This window comes from Callorhinus ursinus, unplaced genomic scaffold (assembly GCF_003265705.2).
Source record: "Callorhinus ursinus isolate GAN/ISIS: 27379988/994484 unplaced genomic scaffold, GSC_fseal_2.0 scaffold1, whole genome shotgun sequence".
NCBI lineage: Eukaryota > Metazoa > Chordata > Mammalia > Carnivora > Otariidae > Callorhinus > Callorhinus ursinus.
In genome coordinates, this window is record NW_027397063.1 from 146,114,444 (window position 1) to 146,131,323 (window position 16,880).

Consider the following 16,880-nt stretch of genomic DNA (forward strand, 5'->3'; position numbering starts at 1 on the left):
GAGGGAACAACTAGTTTGTGGGGCCTTGCACTGCCCTGGGGCTTTGCTCTCCTTGAGCATCATAGGCCCCTGGAGGAAGCACAGAGATGAGACAGATGTTGGAACGAGACCTGCCTACTTTTATATCCTGGCTCTAATGCTTTCTGGCTGTGTGACGCAGGTAAGTCACTGAACTTTTCTGTACCTCAGTTTTCCCATCTATAAATTGGAGCTAGCCATTTCTGTCCTCAGATTTGTGCAGATTAAATGAGATAAAATGTGTAAGACACCTCTCATTGAAATGTTCTCTATTTTGGTTGTGGTGGTGGTTTTGTGGTTGTTTAAACCTGTGACAACTCAGAGACTTTTGTAGTTGCAATGGGCACAGTTTATTGTAGGCAAATTAATCCTCAATCAAGTTGTTGAAAAAAGGGAACAAAAACATGGGACACCTGGGTGGCTCAATAGGTTAACCATCTGTCTTCAGCTCAAGTCATGATCCCGGGGTCCTGGGATCGAGTCCTGCATTGGGCTCCCTGCTCAGCGGGGAGGCCGCTTCTCCCTCTGACTGCCCCTCCCCCTGCTTGTGTGCATGCTCTCTCTCTCTCTGACAAATAAATAAATAAAATCTTTTTTTTAAAAAAAGGGGAAGCAAAACAAAAAAGTCACTCTCAGGACAGAGATGGCATGGAGCAAGTGTCTGGTTTTATGACAGCTCTGTCTCTGTGCCTAACTTGTTTCCACAGCTCTGACAGGCCAGGGAAGGGAAAGAGAGAAGCTGTCTGTTTGTTTTTGGACTCGGAGGTGGTGGGGCTGGTAAGGGTGAGGTCAAACTGGGTGTCTCCCACGTTCCTGATATTACAGACCAGAAAGGATCAACAGAACCCATGGAGCTTGGGGTGGAAAGTCTTAAAGGCTTTTCTGAGCCTGTCTTAACTTGGCAGATGCCCTTTGTAAGGGCAAGTTTTAAAGGAGAAACAAGGGGCAAATCACAGAGCAGGAGTCTACGAGTTCTTTCACTTCCTGGGTCATCGGCCCTATGCTACTTTGCAGCAGCTGCTGTCTCCCAAGCCAACCACAAAGACAGGATAAACAGCCTCACCTGGAACTGGGGCAGATGCCACAGGACCACTGAGTGTCGAATTCAGCACAGAACAGAGGTGTTGAAGGCAACATGAAGCCAGGACAGTGAGCATGCCAGGGAACCAGAGGCTCTTTGGGAAAGCCACAGTTGAGACTGCATGGGCACCATCACTGGGGTCATGTGGCCAGGGGAGGCCTCTTGGAGGGCTGGGAGGTCGAGACTCTTTTTAGGGTACAGGTGACCAGAGAGAAAACAGTCTTGAAGATGGACATGGGACTTGGCATAATAAGCAGCTCAAAGGAAAGCAAACCTAGCATGGATGTCTACTGCATACGCACGGAGGGAGCAAAACATCAGGATGTTTCTGTAATTCGGGCAACAACCGATTATAGTTAGATATTGAGAACATTAGAGAGGTATCTATGACAGACATTTCCTGCTGCCCAGCTGGGAACAGAAACCAAGAAGATGTGTGTATTTGGACAGGAGAATGGAAAGCTAAAGGGCCAGATCCAGACCTGGTCTCTAGAAACCAAAGCTAGACAAATACCAACACACAGAAGGAAAAAATGGTGGTCAAGTAAGTCCTCACCCATTTAAGTTCATGGTCAAGGACAAAGTCACCATGCTTAGGTGAGAGACATCACTACCACCACTTGAGGCTGGATCTTAACTGCAGTGAACACACAGCCTAGGCAGTGTGTGAGCAAGGTATCCTCCTGTACCCCCCCAAGTCCCCCCCCACCAACCCAGGTGTGCATGCCCCTATGGGTTCATTCATGCTCATCATTACAAATTTTAAATTTCAGCAAGCTCATTCAGCAAGTCCCCACCTTACTAATGGACTGAAGAACAAACAAACAAACAAACAAACTGCTGCTCTCCAGGACTGATGGTCTGCACTGTAGGAGGGGGCGCTGTTGACGCCCCATCCATGGCCCCTTCCCAGGCCAGTGTACCCACCCCCGCCACTATGAGTGCGGGCAGCTAATGGTTCACAGCTGTTCCCCATCTCTGGAGAGCTGCCTTCGGGGGAATGGGAGCCCTGCTTGGGTGTCACACGTGCACCATGCCACCTAGCCCCGGCAACCAATGACAGATGGAGATGGAGGAACTCAGGGCTGGCCTCCGTGCTTCCAAGTGGGACCAACCCTGTGGCATGGTTCATGAGCTCGGGCAAAGGGAGAAGGCCGCTGGGGTCACATCCTCTCCTCTCCTCCCCCATCCTGCTTCCCTCCCTCAGTAAACCACATGCCTCTGAACAGGCTCTGCTTTTAGAGAATCTGGCCCAAGTGTCCAGTCAGTCTTCAAATGTCTACACAATGCCAACTTTGAATGGAGTAGTCTTCATGGTAGCTTGACCCCCTAAGCCTCCAGAATCTCCAATACCAAACTCATCGGAGCCCTCAAGTTCTTTAAGTCTTGGTGTCCAGGGTACCCACGCCTGAAGGCTCTCTGGGCCTGGAGAGGTCGAGAGGGGAAACAAGAGACGAGCTGCTCCTGAGGCAGCATCTACAGGCAGCTTCTACCAGAGGGTTTGGAGTGGGCACCAGCAGCTCACAAGGAAATAAAAGGAAATACTCTGGGGTAAGAGTAGGGGGATGTCCCGTGTCCGGAGGGCCCGAGGGGAGGAGGGTGAGGAGCCAGGCCCCAGTACAGAGAGGACAAGCACTCCTTGGAGGAGTGAGGCAGCTGTGGCCCCAATTTCTGGTCTCCAGGACCTGAGACACCTGCTGGCAAAGGCTAACTACTCACTCAAGGAACAGACAGTTCTAAGTCAGAGGATGCCTTTGGTGACTTGTGGTAATAGGGGCTAGAGTCAATAACCCACAAGGAAGTGGGGAGGGAGCCAGAGTCATGCACAGAGCCCCTTAGATCCCATAAGTGAGGGGGCCTGAATGCTCTCCTGGATCAGCATGAAGGTGAAAGGGAAAGAAGAACACTCCTTGAGCCCATTCACCTCGCAGGTCCTGTTCTAAGTGAGGCACCTGCAAGAAGCCGATGGGGGAATCTATGTGAAAACTAGTATCCATGTTCTCATATGAGCAAATTAAGGCTCAGGGAAGTCAAGAAAATAATTCAGTTTTCCCTTCTCTTCCAAGCCTTTCCACTGTCATTTACATTAACTGCCATCTCTCCAACATAAAAATAACAGAAGCAAGCAAACGATGCAAACCCCCACAATCTCTTTGGTCCCCTGATCCTCTTTCAGCACTCTGCCTAAGTGCTCTTCTCGAGCCCCAGAGATTCAAGAATGAATTGTCTGCCCCCCACCTTCTTCTTATCTCAATTCATTCCTGCACTCACTGCAGTGTGGCCCAGTGGCATCCCACTCCCCACATTCACACTGAAAATACAAGACCACCAGAACCTTCTCATGCTGTGAAGCCAAGGCACACATTTGTAGCTTTCATTTACTTGATGTCTGCAGCCTTTCGCATCATTGAGCACTTCCACCATCTGGAAACACACACTTCCTTTAAAATTCACCTTGCTTTCCAGCTCTCCCTTCCATTGTATCATCTACTGCTTCTGTCTCCTTTGAGGCGCCTGGTTTATAGAGTTGCCTTTAGTGATGGGACAGCTTTACTTCAGTTTGTACACACAGCACCTGGGCCCTGCCACAGGAAGGGATGTGCAGTGAGTGGCCAATCAGCCCCTACAAGGAAGAGCTCTCATCCAAACCTGCCTGGGTCCAACCCTTGTGTGGCCCACTCTCCCAAGATGACTGTTCTCCAATTTGAAGCAGTTCCCTCATCAAAAAAGTGGATGTCAGTATAAAAATAAATGTGCAAGAGGGAGTGAAATCCCTGGTGAAGACAGTCTTGTAACACACACACACACACACACACACACACACACCTTATAATGACACAGCTAGTTTAAATGTTAAACCTACAGGGCGACAAAAACTCTTAACAGTCTGTATACTCAGCCAAGTACAAAAAGCAGAATTCCTGTCCACCAGCTGAAAGCTCCAAAAACTCTGCCTTGCCTTGAGAAAATAAACATCATTGCAGACACACAAAACCTGCATTTAGTTCTCATTCGGCCGGGGCCTGTAAACAGCCCATTTGGCTGGTGGGTGTGGCTCCTGAGATGGCCAGGCTTGAGCCTCACCAGAAATAAAGCCAGCTCGTTATCAATCTCAGGGTGGGTATAGGTCTACTTTGAAGTGACACACTCCACAAGCGGCAAGCTTGGGCCTTATGCCTGATCATCTGCGGCAGATGAATGATCAGGATTAGCAGGGAGCTCCTGCCTGCCACAAAACAACAGCAATGTTATAATGATGAGGGAAGTGCCGGAAGATTGCTCAAACAGTGCTTCTAGTGCTTGTCCCAGTCTGTAACTTTGGTTGCTAGCCTGCAACGAGGCACATAGATACCTGAGAGGATGTTCTGAGAAGCTTTCATAACAATTTGGCAGGGGAATTTTATGTCCATTTAATTTAACAAAAAATCGTGTTTGTATTTGGAACATCTTTATTTTAGCTTCATATATTTTTTTAAGATTTTATTTACTTGTCAGAGAGAGAGAGAGAGAGTGTGTGCAAGCATGAGCAGGGGGAGCAGCAAGGAGAGGGAGAAGCAGACCCCCCGCTGAGCAGGGAGCCCGATGTGGGGCTGAATCCCAGAACCCCGAGATCACGACCAGAGCCGAAGGCAGACGCTTAACCGACTGAGCCACCCAGGTGTCCCTATTTTAGCTTTATATTAATTGATTTTTACTGTATTTCGCTAAGGTATCAGTCTGCCAATACTAGAAAACAATTTTAATGGTCCACAGAGAGTTTGAGAAGTAGTGAAATAAACAATAAAAGGAAAAAATCCTATTCATTAAAAGATCCTCCAAGAGGAGAAAGATAAGCCACAGAATGAGAGAAAATGTTTGCAACTTATTATTAAAGTTTTATGTGAAAAAGAAATCCTACATTATGTAAATAATTCGAATCAATTAGAAAAATGGGCAAGAAACTTGGGTAGACATTTTACAGAGGAAATGCTAGTGCCTGTTTAAAATGTAGTAAGTACTCAACCAGACAAATGAATACCATAACTGGGTCACCCCAGGGTAGTCACCAGATTGGCAAAAAGGTAAAAGTCTCCCAATTCTGAAGGCTGGTGAGGATGCTGAATAACAAGAAAGTAAAGTGGTAGGTATAGTTTAGCAAACTCTCTGGCAGCATCCACTAATGCCGAAGACACACCTACCCCATGGGCAGCAATTCCACTCCAGGAACCAGCAGAAATATGTTCACATGTGAACCACATGACCTGGATGAGCACAACCACGCAAGATAGCTTGTGATGGCCACCAAATGAAAACAAGCCAAATGTCCTCCAGCACACTGGAGAAATAAACAGTGCTGTATTCATACTTAGTAAACAGCAGTGAAGACAACAAACCATAGCTTAGGCAACAACGTGGATGAATCTCGACAACGAGACAGCGCCCTAGTCTCAGCATGGTCCCATGGGATCTGCAGGACATTCTAAGGACAGACTGTCTGATAAATTCATCCACACTGTGGTGCTGGAGTCATTTCCCCTCCATGGAGGTAGCCTCCGTTTGGTACCCAGATATCATGGGGGTCAAGAAGCGGTCCCTGAAGGAGTCTTGGGGTAAGAGGAGCCTTGTGAGGTCAGGGAACAATTAAGTCGGGCATGAAGCCATAAGGTCAAGAGTGGGGAGGCCAGGTCAGGCTGTGGCTGGGGACAGTAATTTCTGCTACTGGGAGAATCCCCAAGGGGCTGCGCAGAGGTGGGATGCAGAAGCCTGTGACCCCCAGGTATATGACAATAATGGAGTGAGGACATCTAGGGGAACCACATCAGGTTTCTGTCGAGGCCCACCAGGAATCTTTTCAGTCTCAACTAAGTATGTTGGCTCACGTGACTGCCATAGGCTACAGGCCAGGGAATAGAGCAAGGCTGCAGGGCAGCGACAGATGGCTCTCGTCAGTGGGGCCAGGCCACACAGCTGTCTTAGAGTATCCTCCCTGCTTCAACCTCCCCAGGACTGCTCCTGGGTAAGGGAGCAGGACTTCCATGTGCGGCTGTGGACCCACCCTGGGTTCCAAGCCCCGTGCCCCAAAGAGCCAGAAGCTCCTGTCACAAGCCACAGCAAAGCCCGCAATGTCCCCACAAGGGTTATGCCCGGTCACAAGAGTCACCACTCAGGGAAGCCCAGCTTGCAGCCTGCATTCATGACAGCCCTCCCGGCCCAGTTTACCAATCCCGGGTCCCTTTCCCCACAAGTGCTCTTTCCTGGTACCGCATCTTGATCAGATTTCCAGGTAAACTTTCTAAATAAGTTAGAGTGGAGATGTTGTCAGCTCCAGAACCCAGGGGAAAGGTCTGAAAGGGACCCTTGTGGAGAAGAGCCCATCCAGCAAAAGTGGAGTGGCTCTGCCCCCAGGGCATGGGGGCGGCTTACCTTTCCCGCAGACCTGCACCAGGCCGTACCACTCCCCACAGCCGTTACACAGTAGGGTGAAGGCGGTTTCGCGGTGGCCCGTGACGTGGCCCGGGGCGCACATATACAGCAGCTCGTCCCCCATCTCCAGGCCCGTGCGGCCCTGCAGGATGGTGTGTGGGAACGAAGGCGGGTCTCCACACGGCTTCTCTGAGGACAAGGAGTCACAGTCAGCTTTCCCAAAGTACGCAGCCCTTGTGCAGCCGGGGAGAAAACCAGGTTAAATACAACTCTCCCCCTCCCTGGGTGCTGCCTGCACCAGGAGCTGGGATCACAGGGGCTAGTAACTCCTTCGCCCTCGGCATCCCCAGAGCCTGGACAAATGCCGGCGCCCAAATGAGGTACTCAACAAAATACTTGTTGCAACTTTGTATTTCGAAATTGCCAAGCAACATTACCCTCTCACGTCTCCTTGAAAGGAAGATTCAGAAACATATGCCTGACAGCAAGCTCCTTTTTGTCTTACATAAGTGAGCAGGTACTTTCTGTCAAAAAGCTAAGAGGCTACAGACTATCAAGTGCAGCGGAAGGGGCCTCTTGCTTCCCCCAGCCTCAACTCTGATGCTGTCACTGTTACCCATTAGGTCTATACAAATAAATACAGACAGAGGTATAACAACATACAGACAGACTTAGGTAGGTATAGATAGGTATATTTCTTATTTATTTATTTGAAATTAAAATTTAATATATCACAAGTTTATGGTATTCTACAAAAACTAGTGAGACATCCAGGTGAGCCAAATTCCAAACAAGTTAGAAAATTACGCCACAGAGTTTGCTGTGACTTCATCCACACCCTCCCTATCCCTCGGTCAGTCCTACCTGCTGTAAGTTTTTTTTTTTTTTAATTTTATTTTATTATGTTATGTTAATCACCATACATTACATCATGATGTAGTGTTCTTTTTTTAAAAGAGTTTATTTATTTGAGAGAGAGAGAGAGGGAGGGAGGGAGGGAGGGAAAGCACAAAGGCAGAGGGAGAGGGAGAAGCAGGCTCCTCGCTGAGCAGGGAGCCTGATGCAGGGCTCGATCCCACGACCCTGAGATCATGACCTGAGCTGAAGGCAGATGCTTAACCAACTGAGCCACCCAGGGGCCCCTAGGTAGGTGTAGTTCTGTGTGTGTGTGTGTGTGTGTGTGTGTGGCTTTTAACATAAAAAAGGTTATATCATATGTATTATTGATAACTGCTTTTTAAAAAACCTGTTTTTTGGGGCGCCTGGGTGGCTCAGTTGGTTAAGCGACTGCCTTCGGCTCAGGTCATGATCCTGGAGTCCCGGGATCGAGTCCCACCCACATCGGGCTCCCTGCTCTGCTTCTCCCTCTGACCCTCTTCCCTCTCATGCTATCTCTCATTCTCTCTCTCTCAAATAAATAAATAAAATCTTAAAAAAAAAGAATGAATGTAGACTGGCTTGTGTTAAAACTTGCAAATTGCTTATGAAAAACCCAAGACTTCAGCCAGCAAGGGAGCCCCTAAGGTGAGGAGGGGAGAATCAAGCTTTCCTGTTTCCACATCGGTGGGAGCCCTGGGGTCTAGCTCACATGAGACCCGTGGATTCAGAGGTCTGTGGGGCAGACCCAAACACAGAGCTGTCATGTGGACTAACGCTTTCACTACTAGCTAATGGTCACTGAACTGGGGCCTGGACCAAAGGTCAGACTTCGAGCCTCAAGGTGCGCAGCGGGTGCTCCTGCTGTGGTTGGAAGCGCCTCCCTACTGCATCCTCTCAAGTAGTGACAGAAGAATAAATTCCATTCAAAGCAGAAATAGCTTAGTGGCAAAGCTTCAAATTTCCCACCATTAAGTTTGATGTTAGAGGTAGGGTTTTCGTAGATGTTCTTTACACAGTTGAAGAAGTTCTCCTCTATTCCTAGTTTGCTAAGTTTTATCATGAATGGGTATTGGTGTTTTCAAATGTTTTTCTGTATCTATCAATATGATCCCATGCTTTTTCTTTAGCCTGTTGATATCATGGGTTGTATTAACTGATTTTTGAATGTTGCCCCAGGCTTGCACACCTGGGATAAATCCCACTTGCTTCTTGTGTATAATTCTTTTTTATATATTGCTAGGTTCAAATTCCTAATGTTTTGTTGAGGATTTTTACATTTATGTTCATTAGTTATTGGTCTATAGTTTTACTTTCTTGTGATGACTTTGTCTCATTTTGGTATGAGGGGTAAATGTCTGCCTCATAGAATGTGTTAGGAAGTATTCCCTCTGCTTCTAACTTCTGGAAGAGATTGTCTTAACAATTGGTATAATTTCTTCCTTAAATGTTTGGTAGAATCTCTAGTGAACTCATCTGGGTCTGGTGTTCTCTGTTTGGCAAGGTTATTGATTATTGATTTAATTTCTTTCCTTACATGCTGGGCTAGAAACTAGAAGTCTGTTTTTCCCCCTAATGTTCTAGAGCTGTTTCTACATAAGTACCATAAATTACCTCAATCTTTTGAAAGGCTATACTATAGCACATTATTTAGTCATTACATAGACATTTTGTTGATTTCAAGTTTTCACTGTTATAAATAGTGTTACAAAATGAACAGGCTCATAGGTACATTTTGGTACATACTTTATTAGGATAACCTTCTAGAAGTGGAATTGCTGCATCCAAGTGATGTGGTGATTTTTTTTTTCAAAAAAAGGAAATAATTTTTAATTTGAATTTCTTCTTCTAGTTTTATGTTAGAAAGGAGAACCTTTAGTCCATAAGCAGTCAAATCACCTAAGAAGCACACTGCTTAAAAAAAGAAAATATGCTAAGAAAAGATGAAAATAGAAAACAGAACTTGTGCCTTAAGCCACCCTGATTGGCCTGTCAGCTTGTAATTTTGGTAGCACTTTTTCAAAGAGAGTCATTGCTATGCATGTTCTTTAACACAAGAGTTTCTGAATGAAAAGATGGTGTGGTTGCCTTTCAGGGAAGCTGGCACAGAGTGCCAACCGTGTCGAGATGGTAACCCCAACCATCCTGACTGTGTAGCCCAGGAGATCAAGTGTTTGCTTCATCTATGGAGCAAGTAGGGACAGGCAGCCATCTGAGAGTTGCCACAAATCCAGGGCTGCCCGTACTGGGCAGAGAGGCGTCATCACTCGGTCTGGGGAGGGCATCCTGAGAGGAAGGGACCAAAGTCTCAGTCATGCAAAGCTGGCCTGAATTCCAGCTAGGCCAACAGCCTCCATCTCTCTCTCTCTCCACCATCCTCAGTGGATTAGGACTCATGCTGGACATCCCAATTTTCTTTCCTCTTACCAGGACCTCATTCTGGGAAACTGGAGGCTCTTTGTCAAACACTATCAAAGGACCAGTAAATACGATCAGTCTCACGCAGCTCTATCTGTGGGACACAACACCAACTCCTTGGAAGGAAAATTCGGAAGCAGAGTAACTGTTCTGAGAGTAGATAAAGGGGGAACTTCAGGCCAAATTCACACCCTATCAGACTCACGGGATCTTCTCCCTCACAGTTAATTTCCAGAACAGCACAGGCTAGAATCTGGCTTGGGAAAACCACAATCATACTCCTGAGAGTCTACATACACATACCATATTATTTCTGAATTTCCCACAAATGTTCAAGACAGGAAACACACTGCTTCTTAGGTGGTGTGATTTCAAAAACTTCAGAACAACAGTTCCATGTGTTAACACAACCAAGAGCATGCCAAAAACACCACTCATGCCCAGGCGCAACTTGAATTAGTTCCTTTCATTAACCTTCCCATCTTAAACCTCACAAGGGAGCTCTGAAAAACATCTGGCTATAGACCTAGATCCTATTCCCTTAGCCTTCCCTACTACTTCTCAATTATTCTGCAGTTAGGGATGGTGGTTTGTGAATTTCTCAGACCCTAAAGCTGGGTTTCAGCAATTTCAACGTAAAGAGCAATTTCTGTTATTTTCCCTTCCAAGAAAAGAGATTTTATGAAAGATCTTGTCTATAAAATAGTATTAATAAACAACTCATTTGCCAATCACAGCTTCTGATAGTCAGTTTCCACAGAATTTAGAACTCATATGAAAGTTGATGCTTTTCTTTTGAGAAATTTTAAGCCTACAGACCCTCATAACTCCTTTGCAAAACCAAGATGCAGACATTCTGACACAAATGCTTGGCCTCTCCTCCTTCCTTTTGGTGTTATCTAAGCTATATGAAGAAGCTGTCTTTTGTGCCCACCTGCCCAGCTCCCTCCCACCCTACTCACCCCATACACAACCAGCACTGCTCTCCCTGTTCTGTCCAATTTTATTGTGAGTTCCCAAGCTCTCCGTATCAGTGCTCCTCAAACTTGAACATGATCAGAATTACCCAAAGTCTTGTAACACACACACACCCTCTCAGAGACTGTTGCGTTTTTGAGTTTCTAACTAAAAAATGGGTCATAGTTAGGGTACAAGAATTTGCATTTATAACAAGTTCCCAGGTGATGTTAATACTACTGGTTCAGGGACCATTCTTGGAGAACTAGTGCTCTAGATAAAAACCTACCCTCAAAAAGAGGCAAAACTAAAATACAGTGGTGGGAATCAGAACAGAAATTGCCTTGGCTCTGCTGGGACGAGGAGGGGCAGAGGATCTTTGGAAAAGAGCTCCAGGGAACTTTCTGGGATAAAGGAAATGTTCTGTATCTTGACTGGGTGTTGGTTACACTGGTATATATGTTTGTCAAAACTCATCAAACTTAAGATCTGTGCATTTTGCTGATATAAATTATACCTCCAAGAAATAAGTTAATTTACCTGCAATTTATTCAGCATGAGGTATAAATGGGCAAAAATTATTCATACTCTCTCTCAAGGGAAACTGCATTTGACAAGGATCCATGCTTTAAGGCAGTGGTTTCCAACTTGCAGACTTTCTATCCTGGACGTACGATAAGTGTGTGGGCAAGTTCATACACAGTTAAATTCTGTGTCCATCAATAAATTGAAATCAATTACTGTCACATGGAACCCACATGAGACTAGTTCCTGAGTTTCCCCTCGTAGAAAATAATTTTTAAACGTTCTAGAAAAAAATGACATAATGCCCAGCATTTGCTTTAAAATATCTCAATAGGAGAAAAAATATATCTCAATGGGAGAAAAACACTGGGGAAAACAGATGAAATCAAATTGGCAAAATATTGACTACTGAAGCTGGGTGAGGGCACATGGGGATTTGTGAAACTATTCTTGCTATTTTTGTGTTTGTTTGAAAAATTTCATGATAAAAAGTTTTAAAATTATCCACATAGGTATTTCTTACACAAGCCAGAAAACTCAAAAAACTCACAGGGAAAAGAATACCACAGGAAAAATAAAAATTCTTCTTGAATTTCAACAATGATAACCATTGTTAATGTGGGTTTTGTTTTCAGTTTTACACACACACACACACGTATACGATATTTTGCCACACGATGATGTAACTGCTTTGTTTTGTAGCTTAATTTAACATTATGTTGTGATATTTTCCCCCATCAACAAATATTTGTATTATTTGTTGTTCTTGTTTTTTAGTGATTTTATTTATTTGTCAGAGAGAGAGACAGAGAAAAAGAGAGAGAGAGAGAGAAGCAGGCAGAGGGAGAAGCAGGCTTCTCACTGAGCAAGGAGCCTGATGCGGTACTCGATCCCAGAACTCTGGGATCATGACCTGAGCCGAAGGCAGACTCTTAACTGACTGAACCACCCAGGTGTCCCTGTTATTTTTTAGAGAGGGAGAGAGGGGTGGGTGGTGATGGGCAGAGGAAGAGGGAGAGAGAGAAATTTTTTATTTTTTAATTTTTATTTATTTTTATTATTTTCAGTTAGCCAACATATAGTAAGTACATCATTAGTTTTTGCTGTAGTGTTCAACAATTCATTAGTTGCATATAACATCCAGTGCTCATCCCAACACATGCCCTCCTTAACACCCATCACCCAGTTACCCCATTTCCCCACCCCCATCCCTTCTGTAACCCTCAGTTTGTTTCCCGGAGTCCAGAGACTCTCATGGTTTGTCTCCCTCTCTGATTTCTTCCCATTCAGTTTTCCCTCCCTTCCCCTGTGGTTGAAAGAGAGAACCTTAAGCAGGCTCCATGCCCAGCACAGAGCCTGATGCGGGAGCTCCAACTCACAACCCTGAGATCATGAGCTGAGCCAAGATCAGGAGTCAGATGTTTAACCGACTGAGCCAGCCAGGCACTCCAATACTTGTATTATTTGAATTTACTTGTAAATGACTATATATTATTCCATTTTTAGGGATTTACCATAAAGGACTCCCCTATTGTTAGATACTAACTTTGTTTCCAATTTTCCCTATTAAGTAATGAACATGTTTGTAACATACTTTTGTACTTATCCATATTAATTTAGTTAGAATAAAATACCTAAAGTAAAATTGATGGGTGAAAGGGCATATGTATTTTTAAAGCTTCTGATAGTTTGTGCCAAGTTGAATATGAGTGTTTAAGAGTCTATACCCCTCAGTGGTATATAAACTTGCCTCTTTCTCCTCAGCACACTAGGGACTACCATCTTTGTAAACTTTGACAACTTCATGAGCCAAAAAAGGTGATTTCTTATACTAACATGCATATCTTTGAATTGGTAAAAAGTAGTTGAATATTTATTAACCACTTGTATTTCTTAAAAGTATTTCTCTATTATGGTCTTCACCTTGTCAATCTTTAAGAGATCTCCATGTATCAGTACAATAATGCATTGTCTTATCTTTCCAAATTCTTAACCAATCAACTTAGTACTATCAATCCACCCATCCTTCTCCCACTGCCTGGAAGTCTCACCAACCACTTCACTATAAACTTATACTTAGGGGCACCTGGGTGGCTCAGTCAGTTGAGTGGCTACCTTTGGCTTGGGTCATGGTCCTGAGACCCTGGGATCAAGCCCCGCATCAGGCTCCCTGCTCAGCCGGGAGCCTGCTTCTCCCTCTCCCTCTGCCTACCACTCCCCCTGCTGTGCTTTCTCTCTGTCAAGTAAATAAATAAAATCTTTTTAAAAAATAAACTTATACTTAGGCACATTGGGTCTGTTTTGGTGCTTCCAGACTTTTGCATTAAAGTTTTTATCTACTTGTGTTTCTCCACAGTGCCAAATGATTTTGTTTACTATAGCTTTAAATAGTATTTTGAGGGGCACCTGGGTGGCTCAGTCAGTTATGTGACTGCCTTTGGCTCAGGTCATGATCCCAGGGTTCTGGGATCAAGCCCCGTATCAGGATCCCTGCTCAGCGGGGGGCCTGCTTCTCCCTCTCCCTCTGCCACTGCCACTGCTTGTGCTCTCCTGCTCTCTCTCTGTCAAATAAATAAATAAAACCTTTAAAAAATGTGTTTTGATATCTGAGCCTTTCTCATTGTTTGAGGAATGGCAAGAAGTTAGTAAAACTGAAGCATAAAGTACAAGGGAGGTAGGCAGCCATGAGTTTATGGAAGGCCCTTGTAAGCCAGGGAGGAAATCTGGAATTTGTCCGGTGGAGAAGGGGGGACAATTAAAAACAGGAAATAACACAGTCCCCTTGGCACCTTAGACAGAACACTATTGCAGGGTAGAGAACGGATTGAGGAAACACCCTGGAAACTGAAGGACCAGTTAGGAGGCCATTTGAGATGTCCAGGAGAGCAGGACAGGGGCTGAAGTGAGGTGCAGTTGGCAAGAACCAGGTGGATATGGGAGATACTAAGAAGGAAGGTTCTTGCAGAACTTATAATTGAAAAGTTGTGGGAGTAAATGAGAGGATGGGGCAAGAAAAGGGGTAAGCCGGTTAAGGGATATGAGCATAGTGCAGGACTGGTGGAGTTTGAGGTTCTAAAAGAAGCATCCATAAGTAGCTGTGTGTATGGCATCTGGGGCTTAGTAGGGGAACCAAGGCTTAAGAAAATGATTTGAGATTAGGAGCGCATGGGTGGCTCAGTTGGTTGGGCGACTGCCTTTGGCTCGGGTCGTGGTCCAGGTCCTGGGATGGCGTCCCACATCGGGCTTCCCTTGCTCTGCAGGGAGCCTGCTTCTCTCTCTGCCTCTGTCTGCCACTCCCCCTGCTTGTGCTGTCTCTCTGTCAAATAAATAAACAAAATCTTTAAAGAAAAAAAAGAAAATGATTTGAGATTAATGAGCATTTATTTTTTTTAAGATTTTATTTATTTGACACACAGAGAGAGAGATAGCACAAGCAGGGGCAGCAGCAGAGGGAGAGGGAGAAGCAGGCTCCCCGCTGAGCAGGGAACCTGACATGGGATTCAATCCCAGGACCCTGAGATCATGACCTGAGCCAAAGGCAGACGCCCAACCACCTGAGCCTCCCAGATGCCCCAGATTAATGAGCGTTTAGATGAAAACTGAAACCACCGAAGTGCTGAGTTAGGGGAGAGGAGGGTCCAGGTGAGAGCCCCAGGAGGTGAGCAGAGAATGAAGAGTTCACACAGGTCACCCCTGCAGCCAGACAGATATGAAGAAAAGCCAAAGGAAGTCAAGGGAAAACATGTTTCAAGGACGAAGGCATGGTCAAGTACTTAAGGCTGCACAAACAGCAAGCAAAATGCAGGCTGAGAAGCGGCCTCTACAGTTCTCTACAGTAGGGAAGCTACCAGAAACCTTGCGGAGAACAGTTTCACTTCTGTGATAGGACAGGAGCCAGAAAGCAGTGGACAGAGAGATGAAGGAGCAATAGGAAGTGAGATCATGGAGGCCATGAATGTAGAGGAGGTTTAGGGCCATGAAGGGGAGGAGAGAGATGGGATGGTACCTAAAAGGACATGGAGTAGCTGCTCCGTGAGAATATGAATTATTTTCTAAACAGTTTCAAACAGTTTCTTTGCTCTGACTCCTTAAAGGGATTCCCTCTCTTTTGAAATGTTGACACCTTTTGCTTTTCTTGTAATTCTTCCCTGCTTGCTTATTCCCCCAACTGACAAGTGGCATGCTGGTGAATGCTAACAACAGGCTCTTGGTTGAGGGATGGTACTGTTGAACGAAGGGGGAGGGGACTGTCATTGTGTAGGTAGTTAAGCATGTCTGATGCAGCACACAGTCGACGAGGTCTTAGTGCAACTCCCGACACATAGTTCTCAATAAATTGTAACTATTAAAAGAGCCTGAAAATTAAAGATGGGCAGAAAGATACATGTGTGAGAATGTTCAATCATGGTATTATTTATTATAATGAAAACCACAGAACTACCAAAATGTCTAATGACAGAAGAATGTCTAGTTTACATATATTCATGTGATGGATTGTCACAATAGCCATTAAAAAATCATCCTTTGGGATGCCTGGTTGGCTCCGTCATTAAGCACCTGCCTTCGGTTTAGGTCATGATCCCAGAGTCCTGGGATCGAGCCCCGCATTGGGCTCCCTGCTCAGCGGGAAGCCTGCTTCTCCCTCTCCCACTCCCCATGCTTGTGTTCCCTCTCTCGCTGTGTCTCTCTCTGTCAAATAAATAAATAAAATCTTAAAAAAAAATCATCCTTTGGAGCATATTCAGTGTCATGGGAAGATATATATTACTGAGTGAAAAAAACAGAATCAGACCTATATATTATCCATAAAATCCCAATTTGGTGAACTAGAAATGCAGGGTAAACAGGACTGATGCTTAAGTACTTATCTCAAGGCAGACTGATTATAAATGATTTTAATTTTTTTTAGACTTTCTACTACAGTGACCACCTATTCATGTTTCTAATTTAAAAATATATTAAAAATGTAACATGGAGCCAATGACACCAATTTCATACAATTTTTACCAGAATTAAATGCCCACTACATGCCTGGAACTTAATGGGGACATAAATAAAAATGAGTTCCATTTCCCAAGCAAACAGTTAGAGACTGATGGTCTTTGGAATCATTTGTCAAGTCACGATGGTAATTGAACGCCCAGTTCCCTCTAGCCAAATATAGCCAAGCACACGATGGCTGAACAGGAACTGAATGCCCTCTATGGCCACAAGAAGGGCAAAACAAAATGGTTCATAAGGAGATCAGAACAGATATGGGCCCATGTTTCCCACTGTTGATACGGCAGCAGTGGTCAGTGACAGAGACTCGGTTCAAGGCGAGAAAAAGCACAGAGGGACTGCTGAGGGATTCAAACTCTTGGGGTCAGGCTTTGGCTGTTGAGAGTAGCAAATAACCAGTTTAAGTTCAGATGGTTACACCAGAGGATGTGTTCGAAGGATCCCCTGCCCGGCCCTAGGCATGGGCTGCATTTCTGGCTCTGTCAGGTTATCTGGGCTCCAACAACAATGTGCCTCTGTGGTGAGCAGGGTAAAGCCCAGATCCATGCAGAGCTATTCTGCCATTCACACACACTCCCCTTTTGGTAAAAAGAGTTCCCAG

General features: G+C 45.1%; 1 protein-coding gene across 1 annotated transcript in view; it reads right to left on the reverse strand.

Moving 5' to 3' along the window:
- The window catches only part of SUSD5 (sushi domain containing 5), a 66,181-nt gene that overhangs the window by 26,064 nt on the left and 23,237 nt on the right, over window positions 1–16,880 (reverse strand). The window contains exon 4 of the mRNA XM_025867541.2: window positions 6,503–6,691. Within this exon, the coding sequence (XP_025723326.1) occupies window positions 6,503–6,691 (189 nt within the window). The remainder of the gene's footprint in view (window positions 1–6,502; window positions 6,692–16,880) is intronic.